The sequence below is a fragment of the Ptiloglossa arizonensis genome, chromosome 6 (genome assembly GCF_051014685.1).
Source record: "Ptiloglossa arizonensis isolate GNS036 chromosome 6, iyPtiAriz1_principal, whole genome shotgun sequence".
Lineage (NCBI taxonomy): Eukaryota > Metazoa > Arthropoda > Insecta > Hymenoptera > Colletidae > Ptiloglossa > Ptiloglossa arizonensis.
The window spans coordinates 9,335,270-9,354,429 of NC_135053.1; the positions used below are offsets into that span (position 1 = coordinate 9,335,270).

At 37.9% G+C, this 19,160-nt stretch overlaps 1 protein-coding gene across 6 annotated transcripts in view; it reads right to left on the reverse strand.

Moving 5' to 3' along the window:
- Window positions 1-3,057: 3,057 nt before the first annotated feature.
- Window positions 3,058-19,160, reverse strand: part of Rgk3 (Rad, Gem/Kir family member 3) — a 124,879-nt gene continuing 108,776 nt past the window's right edge. For all 6 annotated transcript variants that reach the window (XM_076314978.1, XM_076314976.1, XM_076314973.1 and 3 more), the window contains 3 exons: window positions 8,169-8,251; window positions 6,862-7,048; window positions 3,058-5,445 (listed from right to left, as the gene is read on the reverse strand). In XM_076314978.1, the coding sequence (XP_076171093.1) occupies window positions 5,156-5,445; window positions 6,862-7,048; window positions 8,169-8,251 (560 nt within the window). In that variant the 3' untranslated portion in view covers window positions 3,058-5,155. The remainder of the gene's footprint in view (window positions 5,446-6,861; window positions 7,049-8,168; window positions 8,252-19,160) is intronic.

Below are 19,160 nucleotides of genomic sequence, written 5' to 3' on the forward strand. Positions count from 1 at the left end.
GTGACGAGTTTTGTAAAAATCAGGAATTATCAAATAGCCGATGTTTCTTATCGATTGCTCGAACTTCGAACTACCCTCGATTTAACCAAATACCCTAAAAATTCTTTCGATACGATAAAATTTCCATTTCTTTACTTGCACAGTCAACTCTCCCAGTTGGACAAAATATTCCATCTATTTAACGACTGTTTTAAAGTTCTCTTTAACTCGACTGCACTTGTGACACAGTTGCCGACGCACCGAGCTATCTAAATTTAACGAATCACTTTGTTAACTAAATATCAAAGTTAAATATTTCTTCTAATCGACAGTACTTTTAACCGAGTTCCCAACATTATAAATTAATCGAACTAAAGGAAATATCTCATCGATTCAGCTTCCAATAAATAATTCTTTGCAACTCGGTTGCGATCGCTGCGAGTTTATGATTACTCCGTTTGGAGTAACAAACGACTTTGCCAATTTAACATCCTTTAATTCGACAACGCACTTAGTCGTTACAGTTTATGCTACCCGTTCCGAATTCCTTATCTACTTTGAGACACCGATCCTCCCGTCAGAATAATGGTCTCGATGCATAATTAATTCCACTCTCTAGCTTCGAGTTTCCTACGAATTTACCATTCCCTTTGAGTACACTGCCTCGCTACACGTTTTTCAAATCGTTGCCTCTTACGATTTACTATTCCGTAAATTAAAATACCTACGACTTAATGCTCCGATTTTCACTTTGAATTCTATTTGATCGTTCTCTTTGAGTTTCTACTACCATCAGCTTGTCGCAAGGTCCCTTTGAATCGGTGTTCACCATCGATTTAACTCCGCTTTTAACCTAACGTAACTCACAACATAACGTTTCATCGGTTTGACAGCCCTTCGATTTGGCCCCTGAAACAGATGTACCGTATAAACCAGCATCGCTGCAACTCGACACGATTAAATATACATATGCATGTATGTATATATATATATAGATGTGTGTGTATACATAATTCGGATATACAGGCGTAGAGATCGCAGAAAATAGACAGTGGATAATGTGTGCGTGCGTTTGTATGTGTGCGCATGTGTGTGTGTCTGTTTGTATGTGTGTATTTCTTTTTCTTCTTTCGTATTTGCTCTTAAAATTTCGAAAAGAATATTCTTCTCAAGGGAGAGATTACGGTTGATGTCTATCGCACGGTACCCGTTCTTTTGAGGAAAACACGCAATACAGCAACACGTCAATCTTTAACATACATCTACACAGACTAACCACTTATTTGATCATGGATATTAGGAATATATTCGCGTAGGTATGTATATATAATATAACACACGTATCTCGCTTTTACAATAGGTACACAGATCCGTATCGTTAAACTTATCGTATATACAGTTCGGATAAAAAGATTAAATTGGTCTTATTGTACAGTAACGTCGTTAAGTATTAGTGGCCGCTAATTCACGCCATGGTCCGATTTAAATTCCTTCGTACCTGTCCTAGAGTCGACTTTTGAACTTGGTTGATTTCGAGCCTCTGAGCCCTCTGGGAAACCGTCTCTACGACTAACCCTTTGATTACGGTTGAGCTTCCCTGTCAATAACACGGTTACTCGGTTCGCAGTTAATGTTTGCACCGACGAAACTCTCGCGTATGTATCGATAGGAAAAATAAATAGAGTCGAAACGATAATTCAACAATCGTTTCTTTCGTATCGTCTACAATTTATTATATTTTGATGTAACATTCAGCAAATCGATCGTTCATCGTGACGAATACTATCGTATTCGTTTCTAGGAGGTATTTCGTGAAAACAAAGACTACATTTACGCATTTTTGATTTTGCATTTTGAATTCTTCCGACGGACAAACTGACAGCGTTGAGGTAATAACGTTCAAACGAATAAAATCCAATTATCCCATAGGGTAATTGAGATTTTTGTACAATATACTAGTAATATAGTATACTAATTTTTGTATAGTATATTTTTCTTTTTTTATAGTAAGTGAAGTTAGTTTATCCTGAAACTCATCGAAAAAGACTGAGCGATCAAAGGATTAATCAAGCCTCGCATACCGTAAACTTTGCCTTGGACCTCTTAAATGTTATGTTGATAGACACAGAACCAGTTAACATTCACGGTGTTCGTGACAAACTTATTCTTATCAGTACTAAGTTAGTCATCATCGAGCAATTTCTCGATAAAGGTTCGCACGTCTTAACATTACTAAAAAGTTAATCATTCACAAAGAAACAATGGGTCACATTCGTTTTTTGATTAATTGGCACTTTAATCGCACCCCAAGTTTTCCATACTTCTCGCTTACTTTTAACATTTCCATTCTTGGAATTCTCGTAGTGAAAAGTGGCCAATGTTGTCTAACGTATTCTAACGATTCTCCAGAAAAAAAAATGTATTATTATTAAACTTCAAATTATTCTTCGTTTCGTGCAATAATAAATTCATGTTCCAACTTTACATTGTATCCTACCAATCGCGAACCATAATTGTTAAAAATGTAAATAAAAGGAAAAAATACTTATTGTACGTTTCATCTGTAATTTCTATATAAATTTCTGCCCAATAGATTTTGTCACGAGTCGAAAGAAATTTGTGCAATAAGGGGTTAAGAAATTTACCTCTCCTGTAAAAAGAAAGTCAGACCTGTAAAATCGTTTCAAATATCTACACGTTTTTTATTCTAGTTCCACTGTTAACAAGAGAAAGGTAGGAAGCACGAACGTTTCTCGAAAATCAGAGAACAAATTATACCCAAAGAACAATGTTCACCGAAATAAATTGGCCACCCTCGTGAGAATACTCAGACAATAGAAGGTGTTCCTAAACTGTCTGTCAAACAGTGCTAGGTTCATTTATTAATCATGTCGATGATAAAGTCTCGTATAACCATTGACCCGTAAACGTTTCCTCCCCCAGTTACTCGTAATAAAGAAAGAGTTGATCAACTTCGAGAAGGAATCCCTGCTGATCACCGTTTAATTAGTAATAGATTGTCTAATAAGTTTTATCGAACGACAAAACTTATTGAGCAACCTAGTACTATACTGTTCGATAAGTTTTATCGAACGACAAAACTTATCGAACAACCTAGTATACTGTCAGAAAACATCTCTTCTGGCAAAATACTTCTAACAGAAAGTCTTAACACGTCGTTCACTCTTTCAATATAATAATTTTTTACCAAGAAAAGAATCTCTATGGTGCCTCATTCTTCTTGTTTTTAGATCTTTTGCCTTTTTTCAATTTTCCAGAATCAAAATGAAGTTAAAAGTAAGGAGATTTGACAATGTTTGCAAAAATAAAGCAAACATAATAGAATTCGACACCTTATCGCTAGAAGACGTTCAGGGATGTTTTCAGAAGCGATAGAAACGAGGGCATATTATCAAGGATCACTTTGAAGGATACTATCAGTGTTTAACTTATACGTACTAAACGTATGTTGTTCTAAACAAAAAGGCTTGGTGTGTGTTTTGACAGTAGTCAATAACTGCTAAGAGGATGATAAAGAGGAGGAAATTGTTGTTCTAAACAAAAAGGTTTAGTATATTTTGGTAGTAGCCAATAACTGCTAGGAGAATAATAAAGAGGAGGATGACAAAGAGGAAGAGGAGGTTGTTGTTCTAAAAGGGTTAGTATGTTTTGGCAGTAGCCAATAACTGCTAGGAGGATGATAAAGAGGAGAAGGAGGAGGTTGATAAAGTGGAAGAGGATGATAAAGAGGTGGAAGAGGAGGTTACAATTACCGCCACGTTCTGGAAACTTTTCGATCGTTGAAAATGTTTCTTCTCGAGATTTGAATCCATGAGTGTTCTTCGAAAAATACGAGTCAACCATTTTCCAACGATAGAAAGTCCTTTTCGTCCTTTTAAATAATAATTTTTAAACTTAATCGAAGCACGATCATTTCTCGAGAACATTAAATACACTCGCATTGAAATTATTTCTACCGTGGCAGTCAAAATGGCCGACAAAATGTTAACGTACCTGAAAGCACTAAGGTAACAGACTCGTTTAATCGATCGAACTATTGTTAACAATATTATACAACGACAGATTATTAAGTTAACAGAATATCCAATTACGAAACTGCCTGACGACCGGTTCTTCGACCGATAATGTTTGCAAAAACTTAATAACTACATAGGTTCGCGTTAACTCGATCCCCTCTCGTTCGGTGCTAGACTGCGGGGTCATTGTGCCATTACGTGTCCATTATGGATTTACGTTTCAACGTAATCCGTGATCACGCACGATTTGTTACGCCAGTCACGCAGAAGACTATTAATATTCGGCTCGAAAGGAACTGAAACTTTTATTCCGAAGAAAAATCCTCGGAATTTTTTCACCATCGAGAAACGTTTACGAGACAACTCCTGCAGCTACCGGTTACTCGTATCGTACAACCTAAAAGACTATAAATCGAAAAAATAACAAATATCTCAGCCCTCCCTGGCAATAAAAGTGACACAACTTGCAAAATTCTCGATCGGATTGTGTAAACATCGTATTGAAAATATGTCGTATTTTCACCAAGGAAAGTGTCGCTCCAACTGTATAAAATAAACAAAATATGTACGTTTCAACATTTTTTCACGTCCTGCTACCGTGATCGACCGAAGCAAACGGGCAACGTAACTTTCGAGTACATCGTACGAGGTAGTTATTCCTGAAATTTTGATTCAGAACCGTTTGCACTGGAGGGGCGATACTCGGTTCGCTGTCAAATTTACTACAATTTTCCCGACTAAGGAAAATTGCATACAATTCGAACGTCACGTCGCGTAATTGAAAAATACCCGATATATTGAAACGAAAGAATTATACTTTTACCAACAGTTTACAAAATTTCGCCAAAGCTTCTCGCGACAAAATAAACCTCCACTGCAAAGCTTCGAAAAACCGATACATTCTTCTCTGTCTCCTGTACAAATTAACTTTTTCGAGTCACTTTTCTCATCGTAGACAACTTTCATCCGAGATCTTTGTCATCGATACGAATAAATCATCGAACTCAGACGAGACGGTTTAGGAACACCCTGCAGACAACGTTCGTCTTGAAATTTCACAATTTCTGAACACGCGAGCGTAAAATGATCGCGCGTCGACCTGCTGTTTACCCTCAGATACGGCCGAGAAGTCCCCTCGTTTAAAGTACGTGGAGGTTCTCGCAGTTCTTGAACTTGCTGTCCTCCTTCCCGAACAGCCAGGTCAACATTTGTCTGGCCTTCATGCTGGCACGTACCACGCCCCTGGATTTGTACCAGTGCCCGCTACCCTCTGTGCCGCCATTTGCGGTCCGGTTCTCCGCGCACCCTTGCACGTTCTTCAACCGGATCTGATTCAGAATGCCGACCAGAAGGTCGTCCACGTTGTGGTTTATGCCGACCGAGATCTCGATGAACTTCACCCGATAGGTGCACGCCATGCACTTGCCATCTGCGACGATATCACGTGGAAAAATTAGATAAGGAACGAATATACAGGGTGCGGCTGGAATCGATAGCACACCCAAAAAAAAGGGGTGGACTCCACGTGCACGAATAAATAAAATATTTGGAACGCATACTTTTTGCACCGGACTTCGATTCACCGGGAAATCTTTACGATTCGATTAACGAGTATTTTCAACCGAAAATCGAGGTATCTTTGTAATCTTTTTTCGTTCACGAAGGAATAATTGATGAATTTATACGGTGTGCATTTACTCGATTCAAAGGTGCGTTCGAAAATACTTTATTAAATAGGTAATGTAATCTTTTCGTTGGGAAAATATTGTTCTACGAATGGAATATTGAAAATCGTAAAGTTTCGTAAACGTGGTAGACGAATTTTCAAAATCGATCTCGAAAATGTAGCATTGCGTAAAAAGAGGTGATTTCGAATTTTCTCCATTTATTTCTACACGGATCACCTGTTTCTCAGTTGAACTACGATTCCCACCGCACCCTCTATTCAACCTTTGCGTTGCGAAGGGCGTGTAGGGCGTTTGAAAATAGCGAGGGATGATTGATAATTTTATCCCTAGCCAGCGCTATGAGGAACGGTTCTCGAGAATCCTAAATGTTCCACTCGCTGGATAAGAATTTGAACTTGACTATTGTTCAAATTTAACATTGGTCCGCGCGAACGAGAGATGAGTTAATTTTTTACAACAATGGTTCACCGAATAAGAGCATCGACGATATTGGGTGTCTCGGAAGTGATTGTGTATTTCGATGAAACAGAGTGAATTTCGAACAAATTTCTCAACAACGAAATTGTAATTACAATTTGTATGAATTTATTATTAGATTCACGATCCACCATGGATTTGCAAGAATATACTTTTATAGCAACGTTATAATGTCCAATTAAAGGGATACAATTTAGTGAAAATGGAGAATAATTTTCACGAAAATTTTCATTTTACAAGAAACCTAATCCACAGAACGCAATTCGTGTCCCGACAGCGTTAATTAATATTCTTAGAAAAGGATCGGTAATGATTTATATTTAACGGCGATTTATTTTCCGAAAAACGTTGGTTACGATACAAGTATTATTACTGACCCTTATTTAGATACGATATACAAGATATTTCTTCCATAGATATAAGAAAAAGAATTCATTTCCATATCAAAGTTTCATCCTCCTTTGTCCTCTTTAAAGCGATTCAACATTTTTTATTCTATTCTGTTCGCGCGGTAAAGTTGAAAGAAGCGTTCGTGAATATAAAATTGAAAGCTAATTGATATAATTCCTTGAATCGTTGATGTACGATATCAGTTATTGAATTGCGAAATATAGAGCTTCGTTAACCATTTCTCCGGTATAAAATTTTATACGGAAAAAAATATTTTTCAACCTACTGACCTTGAGACGAGACCACCCTGGATCGAACCAAATCCACTTTGTTGCCAACTAATATGGCTGGTTTTCCTCGGAGGAAGTCCTGATCGTGAAGACGTTCTAGGTACTCTTCGGCCCTTTGAAAGGACGCCTTGTCGATTACAGAGTACATAACAATGAAGGCGTCGGGATGTATGTTCTCCAGTTCCGTCTTTTCGAAACAAAAATACGAATTATTGTTCAGGAGGTGCCTAAAAATTGGTACCAACGTCCTGAATAATTAAAAATATTGATTACAACGTATTCTCCAGTTCCGTTTTTCAGAAACAATAATACGAATTATTGTTCAGGAGGTGCCTAAAAATTGGTACCAACGTCCTAAATAATTAATAATATTGTTTACAACGTATTCTCCAGCTCCGTTTTTTCAGAAACAATAATACGAATTATTGTTCAGGAGGTGTCTAAAAATTGGTACCAACGTCCTGAATAATTAATAATATTGATTACAACATATTCTCCAGTTCCGTTTTTCAGAAACAATAATACGAATTATTGTTCAGGAGGTGTCTAAAAATTGGTACCAACGTCCTGAATAATTAAAAATATTGATTACAACGTATTCTCCAGTTCCGTTTTTCAGAAACAATAATACGAATTATTGTTCAGGAGGTGTTTAAAAATTGGTACCAACGTCCTGAATAATTAAAACTATTGATTACAACAGTATTTTCCACAATTGTGTCATAAAATTAAACTATAGAAATATCGTTCTTGCAGTGGTCATAATCGAACCGAACTAAATAAATAACTTACTAACAGCTTGTTTCTTTTGTCAACAATTTTATAATATTTATTCGAAACACGACAATTCGATCTATCGCGAATCCTGTTCGGATGTTGCCACTGTACTTTATCAAATTCAAATCTCAGAAAACAGATTATCGCGCGTGGAATTACTACAACACGGATACGATCCATTGTGTCAAAAATCATGATATTAAACGATTCTTATACGGAAAAATCGAAACGCATCAATTCGGAATTTCTTACCGAAACGAGAGAGAAGGAAGCGAAAGAATTGGATAAAATTTCATTATTAATTCAAGTGCAATACCGAAGAGTATCTCGAGTATAATACCGAACAGACCGAGAGAAGAGTCTCCAAGTTTCGACGATCTTATCGTGCAATAACAAGGATGAAAACTCCGGAAAATAAGAACAATCACGACGAGTCGATCTCCGTTTCGGAAGAAGCAATCGCGAACGACGCCCACCGCATCTCGCTCGCTTCCTGATGCGAGATCAGCGAGAGGAGCTCTGTCGCTCACCTTGGGGTTGGTGATGTTCAGGAATCTGAGCTCGCTCTCCTCGCCGTTCAGCATGACGAAAACAGATTGCTCGCTGGGTACGTCTGAAACAAAGAGGAAAAGTGGTGAGCGATGGCCGGTGCCGCGGCGCTTCGGAAAGTTCGCTCAAAGGGTGGCGTTGAAAGAGGGCTGACGGAAAAAAAAAAGAGGAACAACCAGGCGAGGGGACGCACGAGGGGCGAACGAGAGCCCCCTTTGATTTGCTGCCTCATTTATTTTTCCTTGGGCCATCCCCTACGGTGGGCGCAGCCACGAAGGACATCCGCGATGGACGTGAAAGAAGGAAACGCGGCAGAAAGGAAAATAATCAAATCGGGTTGCCGTAAATAAACCGGGGAGCTCCGCCAAACAAGGTGGAGGGGAGGTGGATGGGTGAGGTGAATTCGTTGCCCGTTACACTGACGGCCACGTGACGTCGCCGAACACCACGTAATCGCGCGTCTAAATGCGTCCACGTCGACGTACGCCCGTCAACGACCATTCCGAAACGACGGCTTCCTTGGTCCACACCGATACGTAATTCGATGATGTCAGACGTGTCCCGTGATCGTCGTTGGACCAACGATCGACGCCCTTACGGATTCGCGGCTACGAATCTTCGATCGTTCGGTGACGCTTTGACGTCAACGTAGGCTACCGAAACTAACGTATGGTCAACGTGGTCCATTTTTTCAGTTTAGTACGTGTTGCATATGCCAGTAAACTGGACATTCTATTGCAACTATCAAATGTAAGTATTGAGTATTAAGTATATCACAGTAGTGTGGCCAACATGGTCATAGGGGACTCAACCGAGTGTCTCGACGGTTTTGAGTTTAGTACGTGTTGTATATGTCAGTAAAGTAGAAATTCTGTTGCAACTATCAAATGTAAATATAGAGTATTAAGTATATCACAGTTGTGTGATCAACATGGTCATAGGGAACTCAACCGAGTGTCTCGACGGTTTTGAATTTGGTACGTGTTGCATATGCCATGAAACTGGAAATTCTGTTGCAACTATAAAATGTAATTATACCACAGAGTAACGTGTGGTCGACGTGGTCGTAGTTAGGCGACTCAACCGAGTATCACGACGGTTTTGAGTTTAGTACGTGTTGTATATGCCATTAAACTGGAAATTCCGTTGCAACTACAAAATGGAAGTATACGAATTTTAAAAGTGCATCGTGGCGGTACAAACAAAGTTTAATATTTTTATCGAACGTGTCAACCTGTATTTTTGTCGCAACTTACGAAATGCAAGTACTATATATTGGAGAGTAACGTATGGTTAACGTGGTCATAGTTAAAGGACTCAAACGAGTGTGTGGACGTTTTTAAATTTAATACGTATTGCATATATATAGACGTATATTTATTATTATTACAAAATCTACAACGCAGATACATTAGAGAGATAATAATGTCCACTTTTCAAGCAAGATGGAAAAATCGATAAACTTTCTATCCATTTGAACTTGTGGAGTCCCTTGACCCAATCGTGTGTCTAGGTCTGGGAGTTTTTGAGTTCCACAAATATCGTCTACACGATTAAAAAAGCTGTTCTACAACGTAGATGTATCATAGGGATAAGGATACCCACCGTTCAGAAAAGAAGGTATCAAAATCGATAAAACTTTCTATACTTTTAACCGATATTCAAGCTTACAAACGGGGCTTGCGAACGAATTTTAAAAGTGCATCGTGGCGGTACAAACAAAGTTCAATATTTTTATCGAACGCGTCAACCTGTTTTTGTACCTCTTCGATGTACCAACTAATACAAGAAAATAGTTATAGTTCCTTTTTATCAAATTATAGTAGAAACTTACGCGTGTTCGCTCAATCGACCAGAGTATTTAAAAAAAAATATTGTAAAGAAGATTTGATGAATTAAAATAGTACCTACATATGATACAAATTAGAAAATGTTGCGTAACAAAAGAATGTAAAACATTGCACGATCTGTATAAGTTCTTTTTGCCTCTACTAGGAACAAATTACACATAAACGGTAATCAGTGCGTATAATAATATTGTAAATTGTGAAAATATAAATTTCGATGTTACATTTAAGTCAAAAATAAATTCCAAAACGGATAAAAAATTATACACCTTCGTAGGACTGATACCAATCTCGTGTACACTGAAGAGGACTCGAAAAAATCTAGGTTAAAACGTTTATTAAATATATCGATTAACGCGTGAAGTTTACTCGTAGAGATAATTAAAGATAAAACAAGACTAATTTGTAATAAAAATCGTCCGAACAGAAGTACATGTATAGAATGTCGACAGTATCGATTAACTTTGCCGAGACCCTACGAAGACCGAATAAAAAGTCTGGCCCAAGAGGACTCGCAATTCCTTCCACGACCCATCGTTCTTTCTCCCAGCAATACCTGTCGTGTAGTATAATAGTGTTGGATGGAAGTACGAAGCTACCGTGAAGTCTAGTGTATTGTCAGTTCGACGAACGACGTCTTAAAACGTGTGTGGTTGTTAGACGATCAGGTGAAAAGGTTCTTTGTACGATTTCAATTTCGAAACGAAAGCGTTAAGGTAGAAATACCTCGTTTTACGATGTACAGTGTAATACCAAAGTAAAGATCTGCTACGTCAAACGATAGGTTTTTACATCTATAGAAAAAACGACGTGCGACAGATCGATCTATCGATACACCATGTCGTATCGATTCAAAATATGACAAATGGTTACAGCTTAAACCTCTGAATTACAAAGAATTAAATATCGAAATAAATATTAACAAAATTGATATTTCGAAAGAATTCACAATAACGAGTGTAACGATGCTCGACTAACAAGAATCTAGACTTGGAGTAGCAACGTTAGAATAATTAAACAACGACACAGAGAGTGAATAACGCTTAGAAATGAACTGGTGCTAACTTATGAGTTTTACCATCGATATAGAAACGAATTTCTAGAGATTGAAATAAAAGAGGGTAGTAAGTTTTCAAGATTTTAAAAGTAGGAGTGGGTGACTGGATAGGATAAGATTCAAGAGGTTTCGATAAAACACGCGAAGGCTAGAGTTAATTCGCGGATAAATTAGGGTACATTAAACGAGAAATCTTTCGACTTTGATTTCTCAAACTCTTGAACGTCAATGTTGAAAGACGTTCGTGCATCCACCGATGCTTTTTATGACGTAGTCGCGTTTAATGTCTTTATCTATTACACTCGTGATATCTGTCTATCACGAATTAACGCAATAGAGATCGAAACGGTGGTCTACGTCAGAAATAAAGACGAAGTTCTCGACTATGAGGTTCGTTGAGATACGAAAGTGAAGTGTTCGTGGTACACTTCTGATTGTAACTGTTCGCAACGCGGTAGTTAAAAGCTGACTGTCGAAGACTGACGGGTAGCAAACGATGATTCGAAAGCAACTCAAACGCGACTGACGATATTGTCTAGAAATTTTCCTCGAAATACTAGTCAGACGCTAATCCGAGTTTTAAAATCAGAATTCTTAGCATCGCACGATATCTTGAATATACAGAGGGTAACTGAAACGAGTGACTAACATTTACAAGCGTTTTCTATTCGTTTGAAGAATTAAAAATTATATAATAATTTTCTTTTTTTTTTTTTTTAAAGCTCACGAATAGACAATCGATAATTTTCAACGAGTCGGTACAACTCGAACCGTGGAAGTTTAAAGCGTCGAACTTCATTTGCTCGTGAACGTTATATCGAACGTCCAGGTCGTTAATTTTGCGAGGAAATTTTTTCTTCGTGTTTAATATAATCTACGTCGATTATGTATATTATGAGAGGAAAATTAACGATGGAAACACAGCGGGTCGATGAACGAATCTCCGGAGACGCAAAACCAAGAAGAATTCAGCCGGTCCGTTCGTGCTTGGAAACTTTTTATACGACGAGGAAAAGAAAGCGTCTCGGAAAGAGAAAGAAAAATAAAGCTACTTGCTCGAAATAAGCGCGTTTCGTGCCCGGCCGTGTTACAAAACCACCGAAACACGAGCAGAAAATTTTAAATTACCATTTATTTCCTACGTTCAGATATTTTCTAGCACCCGGAGATACGGGATCGGGCTAGACGAATACGTGACCTTCGTACGTTAACGCGTTCCTGTTCCGTCCAGAATTGCAAGTACATTTCCCGTTTTTTCATGAAAATTCATAGTCAAAAGAAGCAAAAGGTTCCATTTAATAATTAAATTCGTGATCAAAGATAGCATTTACTTTAATTCGATTATTAAACTCTTATCTTACCAGATTTAATAGTATATTTAATTCAAACGTTAATTGAAAATTTCGATAAAAGTACAACGATAAAATAAAATTCGAGCAACTATAATAATTACAATAATTGCTAAGTATCTCGAAATAAAGGAAAATCGTGGACGGACATGGTAATCGCGAGCAGTGTGTTTTCATCGATAAAAGAAGTTTTCGAGAAACGATCGGTGGTGGTCGATAAACGTCAAACGCGACGTCTAACTAAACGAAATAATTTCGGTTTAAAACAGTTCTCCCGAATTAGTCCGGTGGCGTTTGCCGAGTGGGAATTATTTCCACAGCTCGGCGAGTACTACGCGTCCATTAACCTTCTGAACCCCTTCTCTTTGGCACTCTTATACTCCTAATTCTCCGTAATTAACGAAACAATGAAAACGTTTGAAAGGGTGGCCACAAAGGACCGACGAGGTTGCGCGACTGAAAATACCAACGAACGCCCGAAAAGCTGAGACGAAGGGCGACGATGCTACGGAGAGGGGAGCGGTTGGGGAGTGGTGGGGAGGGTGCGCGCGAGTAGACGCGAAAAAGAAGAAGCGAGCAGACGATGAACAGACACGGAGCCTGTATGATGTACGTTTATAGCATGGACCGACGCAAAATTAACCGGCACTATTTCTGCCTCGGCTGTTCCTGCACTTTTCTTTTTTACACCTTCCTGGAAGCCGACCCGTGCCCGTTTCGCTCGTTCCTCACGCACGTCCACGCGTCCCCCTCCCCGCACCACCGCCGATTTTCCCTCACGCTTCCCGCGTCTGGGAAGCTTCTGCACACCGGCTCCATTTCTCTTACGGTCCCTCCTCGAACGCACATTTTCTTTTGTTCACTTTCCGCGGAACCGCGACGCTTGTCGCTCGCTGGCCTCGATCCCGATTTCGTGGCAAAATTACGGCACGAAACTCGCGACGTCGGCCCCGATTTTCTTTACGCCCAATTTTATTCACCGTCGAGCCACGATTCGTGTCTTTTTACCGCGCGAAAATTTCGACGTTACACGATCGAACGACGCGGGAACTCATCGATTCGTTGAGGTTAGGATTAGATCCGAATCTAGATTTACGTGCCGCAGAATCTGTGGTTATAGGTTATACGGTTCTCCTGAACAAAGTTGAGGAATGTTTGAACGATAGGAGGTTAGGATTAGATTGGATTTTAGATTTCCGTGCCGTAGAATCTCTGTTTGTAGGTTATATGGTCCCCCGAACAAAGTTGAGGACTTTTTAAACGATAGGAGGTTAGGATTGCATGCGATTTTAGATTTACGTGCCGTAGAATCTCTGTTTATAGGTTATATCATCCCCCCGAACAAAGTTGAGGAATTTTTGAACGATAGGAGGTTAGGATTGGATTCCATTTCAGATTTACGTGCCGTAGAATCTCTGTTTGTAGGTTATATGGTTCCCCTGAACAAAGTTGAGGAATGTTTGAACGATAGGAGGTTAGGATTGGATTGGATTTTAGATTTACGTGCCGTAGAATCTCTATTTGTAGGTTATATTGTTCCCCTAAACAAAGTTCAGGAATTTTTGAACGATAGGAGGTTAGGATTGGGTCTGATTTTAGATTTACATGCTTAGAATCTCTGTTTATAGGTTGTATCGTCCCCCCGAACAAAGTTGAGGAATTTTTAAACGATAGAACGTTAGGATTGGATCCGATTTTAGATTTACGTGCTTAGAATCTCTGTTTGTAGGTTATATCGTCTCCCCGAACAAAGTTAAGGAATTTTTAAACGATAGAAAGTTAGGATTGGATCCGATTTTAGATTTACGTGGCGTAGAATCTCTGTTTGTAGGTTATACTGTTTCCCTGAACAAAGTTCAAGAATTTTTGAACAATAGGAGGTTAGGATTGGACCTGATTTTAGATTTACGTGCCATATAATTTCTATTCATAGATTATATTATTCTCCCCTTTTTTTTAACATAGGGAAATCTTCTAAAAGACACCCCCCCCCCCCCCCCCCGGAACTCTTGGACCCCTCTGAATAACTCATCCAGTTTTTCACGCCTCTTTTGCACAATGGTCGGTATATTTTATTCATTTTACACAGGGTGTCCCAGAATTTAACTAGTTGATATTAGTATGTTGTATGAATGGAAATAAAGAAAAAAGTCCTATAAATATAATTAATTAAATTCTTTGTTAGTAAGTTATAAGAAAAATATGAAATTACGACAAACTCCTCTCGTAAATGAGGTGGAATTACTGATTGTTAAAACAATCGGGATTTTGAGTTTACGATTGCGTTATTTGCGTGAGTTTTTATGTAATTTACTTTACTTTCTTCCCGGTAAGAAAATGTAGCATTTGGTAATAAATAATTTTATTTATTTCATAGGCGTTGCAACCGTCGACGATAATAGAATCAATTCTACAAATACATAAGTAATACGAAGAAAGTATACGATAAAAGTGAATACCAACGAAACTAAACGCGTAGAGATCTATTATCCTATCGAGTGATCAAAGACTAAATAAAAGAATTCTTTGTTGGTCTATGATTCTGTGTAATTGTACGATTTCGATTTAATATTTCCATTACGATTTCCTTTCGTTCAAGTATTATTAACAAGTTTGCTTCTTTGAAAGTAACGGTTACAGAGAAAGTAACAAGTTTGCTTCTTTGAAAGTAACGGTTACAGAGAAAGTAACAAGTTTGCACTCGTTGGTGATCGATAATTTTACCATTTTCCTATAATTTCATCAACAGTTGCTTGTCTTCGGATCTTTCTGTAAACGTATCATCGTTTTCTGCTACGTAAGTTTATTATTAGATTCCGCTTCCTAACTTTCTCTCTTACTAATTCTCTCTGCAAACAAACTCGAGAAGTTGCCCAGATACTCGAAAACGAGGCATATTTGTTGTGTTCGCCTCGCCTCTCGATTAAGTACCGTGGTTCCATTTTGTGACACAACTTGCGGAACGCAATTTACGCGGCATCGTTTCAGATGTCCGCAAGAATATTTCAACCGCGGGTACGCGTCGAATTTGCATATTTACGAAGGCAGAGTTATCCCGGAAATTTCACCGTTCAAAGAATCCAATTACTCATCCAGAGGAGCCGTGATACTATGCGGACCTGTATCATAATATTAATCACGATGTCGACCCGGCATCGTGCGCTACATTGAAACTTCGACAGATTCGAAAACGCATTAAGGAAAAATGCGCAGTTCAATACGATACGTAGGACTTAAATAGTGGATTCGTTCCAAAAAAGTTTCAATCGAGAACATACGTACAGAAAATGGGCAAATAGGTTACAAGCCTTATTCTTTGTATCCTGGTAGAAAAGAAACGATGCACTTATATATGTAACTTTTCTACATAGAAAACTTTTTTAACGATTTATGTAAATATATTCTTTATTTCCTGGTAGAAAAGAAACGATGCACTTATATATGTAACTTTTGTACATAGAAAGCTTTTTAACGATTTACGTAAATATAAAATATAAAATTTATGAAGAGGAAATTTTATTTCGTATCATCTTCTTCTTTTTCAGTCGAAAGTTATCCAATGTTAAGTCACTTCTTTTACCGACTTTTCCGGTTTCAATTATCCTCGTTCACCAACGATTACATCGGTAACCTTGTTTTTCGTTTCTATTTTCAATTCCTCGTGAATTCCAACGAAAATACATACCAAAATATTCCGTTAAACTAAAACTATATTAACGTGAAATTTCGTTGAATTCTTTCGATCGTGTAATCGATACGTGTAAATCCGTATTAGTTGTACCACGTTGATCAAATTGTTTTCAATTTAACGTGTAAATCCGTGTTAAATGTACTTTATTGGTCAAAGTTACTTTTAACTTACCGTGTAAATTCGCGTTAGATCTACCTCGTTGATCGAATTATTCTTAATTTATCGTGCAAATCGAGCACCGTGTGTACATACTTTCCAAAGGATGAACATTTCGCGTTTGTTCTTCACTTTTCTACCATTTTGGCACAGCTTGCTTCTCGAAAGAGAAAATCAGACGAGTCCGACATGGTTGACGATGGTAAAAAAAAATTTACTACCAGACCGAATTTATCGAGTATACGAGTTAATGCAAAAACCCTAATGGAGTTTGCTGGTAGCATACTCCGTCTTAGTAGCGCACATGGCAGCTACCTCCAATGCTTCGTCCTCGATATATATTGCACGTATTGCACAATGCCGTACAATATGCGCGGATCGAGTTGCATAACCAAATGTAAATCGAATTCAAAGTTGTGCAACCCACATTGGTAGGTAAATAACAATATTCCTGAAACGATATTATCTTATGCTTTTGCACGAGACCCGAAGGGGTCGTGCAAGTGGGTTAGGTCAACGTTTGAGCAAACAAGGAAACGTCAAGATCAAAATTCTCCTTAATCTCGATGAAAAGTTACGAGGCGAAGTTTTATCAAAGCGTTTACGCGTTTCTCTAAAAGGTTCGCGGTGCATCAACTTTTTACCCGTTAGTTACTTCGATTTCGAGTTTGAGCTTCGATCGGTGTTGCGTCTGAAAATATTAGGTCTAGCGGAAATTTAATTGGTTGCCTTAATTAACGGGATTTTTAATTAAATTCCTAATTGAATTTGAAAACACCGAGAACACGCAGCCGGAGTAATTATAGTCGTTTTCAAAATTTGTTGAACAAATATAGACAATAGAAAACGACGTTTTCGAGTGTCCGAACGTAATAGCAGCCATTACTGCAGAAAACGTGCACGTCGATAAAATATATTTATGGTATTGCGGGCTCTATGAATGCCAAGAGGGAAACAAGACGACTGCAGCCAGCCAAAATTTCCCTCGTGTTTTTGGCCCGGATGCTACAACAGAAGAAGTAGACGATGGTTAGGGAAATAGATAGCTAGAGACTTCAGTCTCGAAAATGAATGGCGGTCAGGAACACGTACGAAAGAGGATGGCAATCTCCTAACATATTTTGCAAGGAACCGTAGGTAGATAATTACGATAGCAAGGGGAGGAATTTTAAAAACACCAGAGAAAAGTAATACTACCAGAAGTGATCTTTTACTATATATAATACTGGGGGAAAAAATTTTAACGAAATATATTTTAGATGGATTAATATTAGTCTCGGATAAATCGTTTTCGTTAACATTTTAACTTGTGCATTTTGAATCATCTTCGAAACGAACATAATTGTGAAAATATAATACCAACGTTATAGCTATTTAAGGAAAATAATGGGAACGAAGACAAGAATATTGAATTTCGTATCAAATGTAATATCTTCTAGTTTTTCCTTTGTAATATTACAGCTTTCGGTCTCACTGTTTTTCTCAAAGATCTTTCACAGACATTTTTTCCTATTAATTTACAGGCCTGTAAAAATGATAATTGCCAGCTGTTGTTCGAAACAGTTTTCAATATTCTTTACAAATTAAGAGTCGTATCGACATAAAATAAAACGAGTGGCTGTGACATCAGAGATAGTTTTTCTCTTGAAGTTGAAAAGTAACGAAAACGAAATACGGCATACCTTTTAAGTTAGTTTCAGAAACATTTTCGTAAAGTCTTATCGGATCTGAATTATTGGCACCTGACAGTTCGCAGCCTTTCCTTTTGAGACATCTGTCTCAATACGATTCGAAATTCCTTTCAAGAGTGACCTTTCTTTCTCTCAATTGTATCAGTAGAAAGTATTTCTGTAACATCGAAGAAGTTCAAGAATCTTAATCTTGAATAAGAACATAGTATGCATGACAAGTGATCAATTTCATTGGTAGTACAGGATAATTCTCCATTACTAATTTAATAAAGGAAGGTATAGTAACGGCCAACTTCCTACATGCTTTCAATATTTGCATACTAAGCCGCTGCAGGATGTTATCATAATCGTGGTCTATTGTACACATGATGTAACCTAATTTGTGAGAGACAAGACTCAGAAATTCGTGTAGTACTCCTGTTAATTACCATGAACTCTGTGAAGCCTGTTCAACAGTTAAACAATCTCAATTGTTAACGCAAAAAGCTTAACTTGTACAAAGCGAAGTGAAGATTTCAAAATGCAATGTTCTAATTCGAGTGTATTAACGATGCAAGAGTGGAAATTCTAGTGGAAGTTCACGGTTCGCAATTTTGCAAATTCAGCGCATAAGACAAGAAGAATCTAATTGTAAAACTACTAAATCGATTTCACATTTACTTTCAAATTCTCCCTCCAAGGTATTCCAGGAGGGCTAGATGTACAGATGAAGACAGATGCATCGATGTTGATGTAAAGCAATTTTCGAAATATGAAACGCCTAACTTTATTCTGCTAACGCTACAAGAATGTTGCCCAAATTGTTTTGCGTTGCAGAGTTAATTTAATCATAAAAAATAATATCAGACGCCTCTTGGCACGTGTTTCTTAATATATCTAGGTTTCCATTGCAAAAAATAACATGTTCGTAAGAAAAGAAGTGTGTTCGACAATTTGTGTTTTCCATACATCGTCCACGCGTCAAAATGATCAAGAGAAACAACTACGATAAATAATCGACAATATTAAAAATTCCTTTTTCACACTTTTGAACAATTTAACCACCCACGAATACGTTCCCCAAATTTTAAAGCGAAGAAACGCGACCTGCTGATTGTTACGAACGTTATCCATCGAAACTTCCGGTGAGCTTCTTTCACAGACTTCGTAAATCGTCCACGCGTCAAAGTGGTCAAGAGAAAC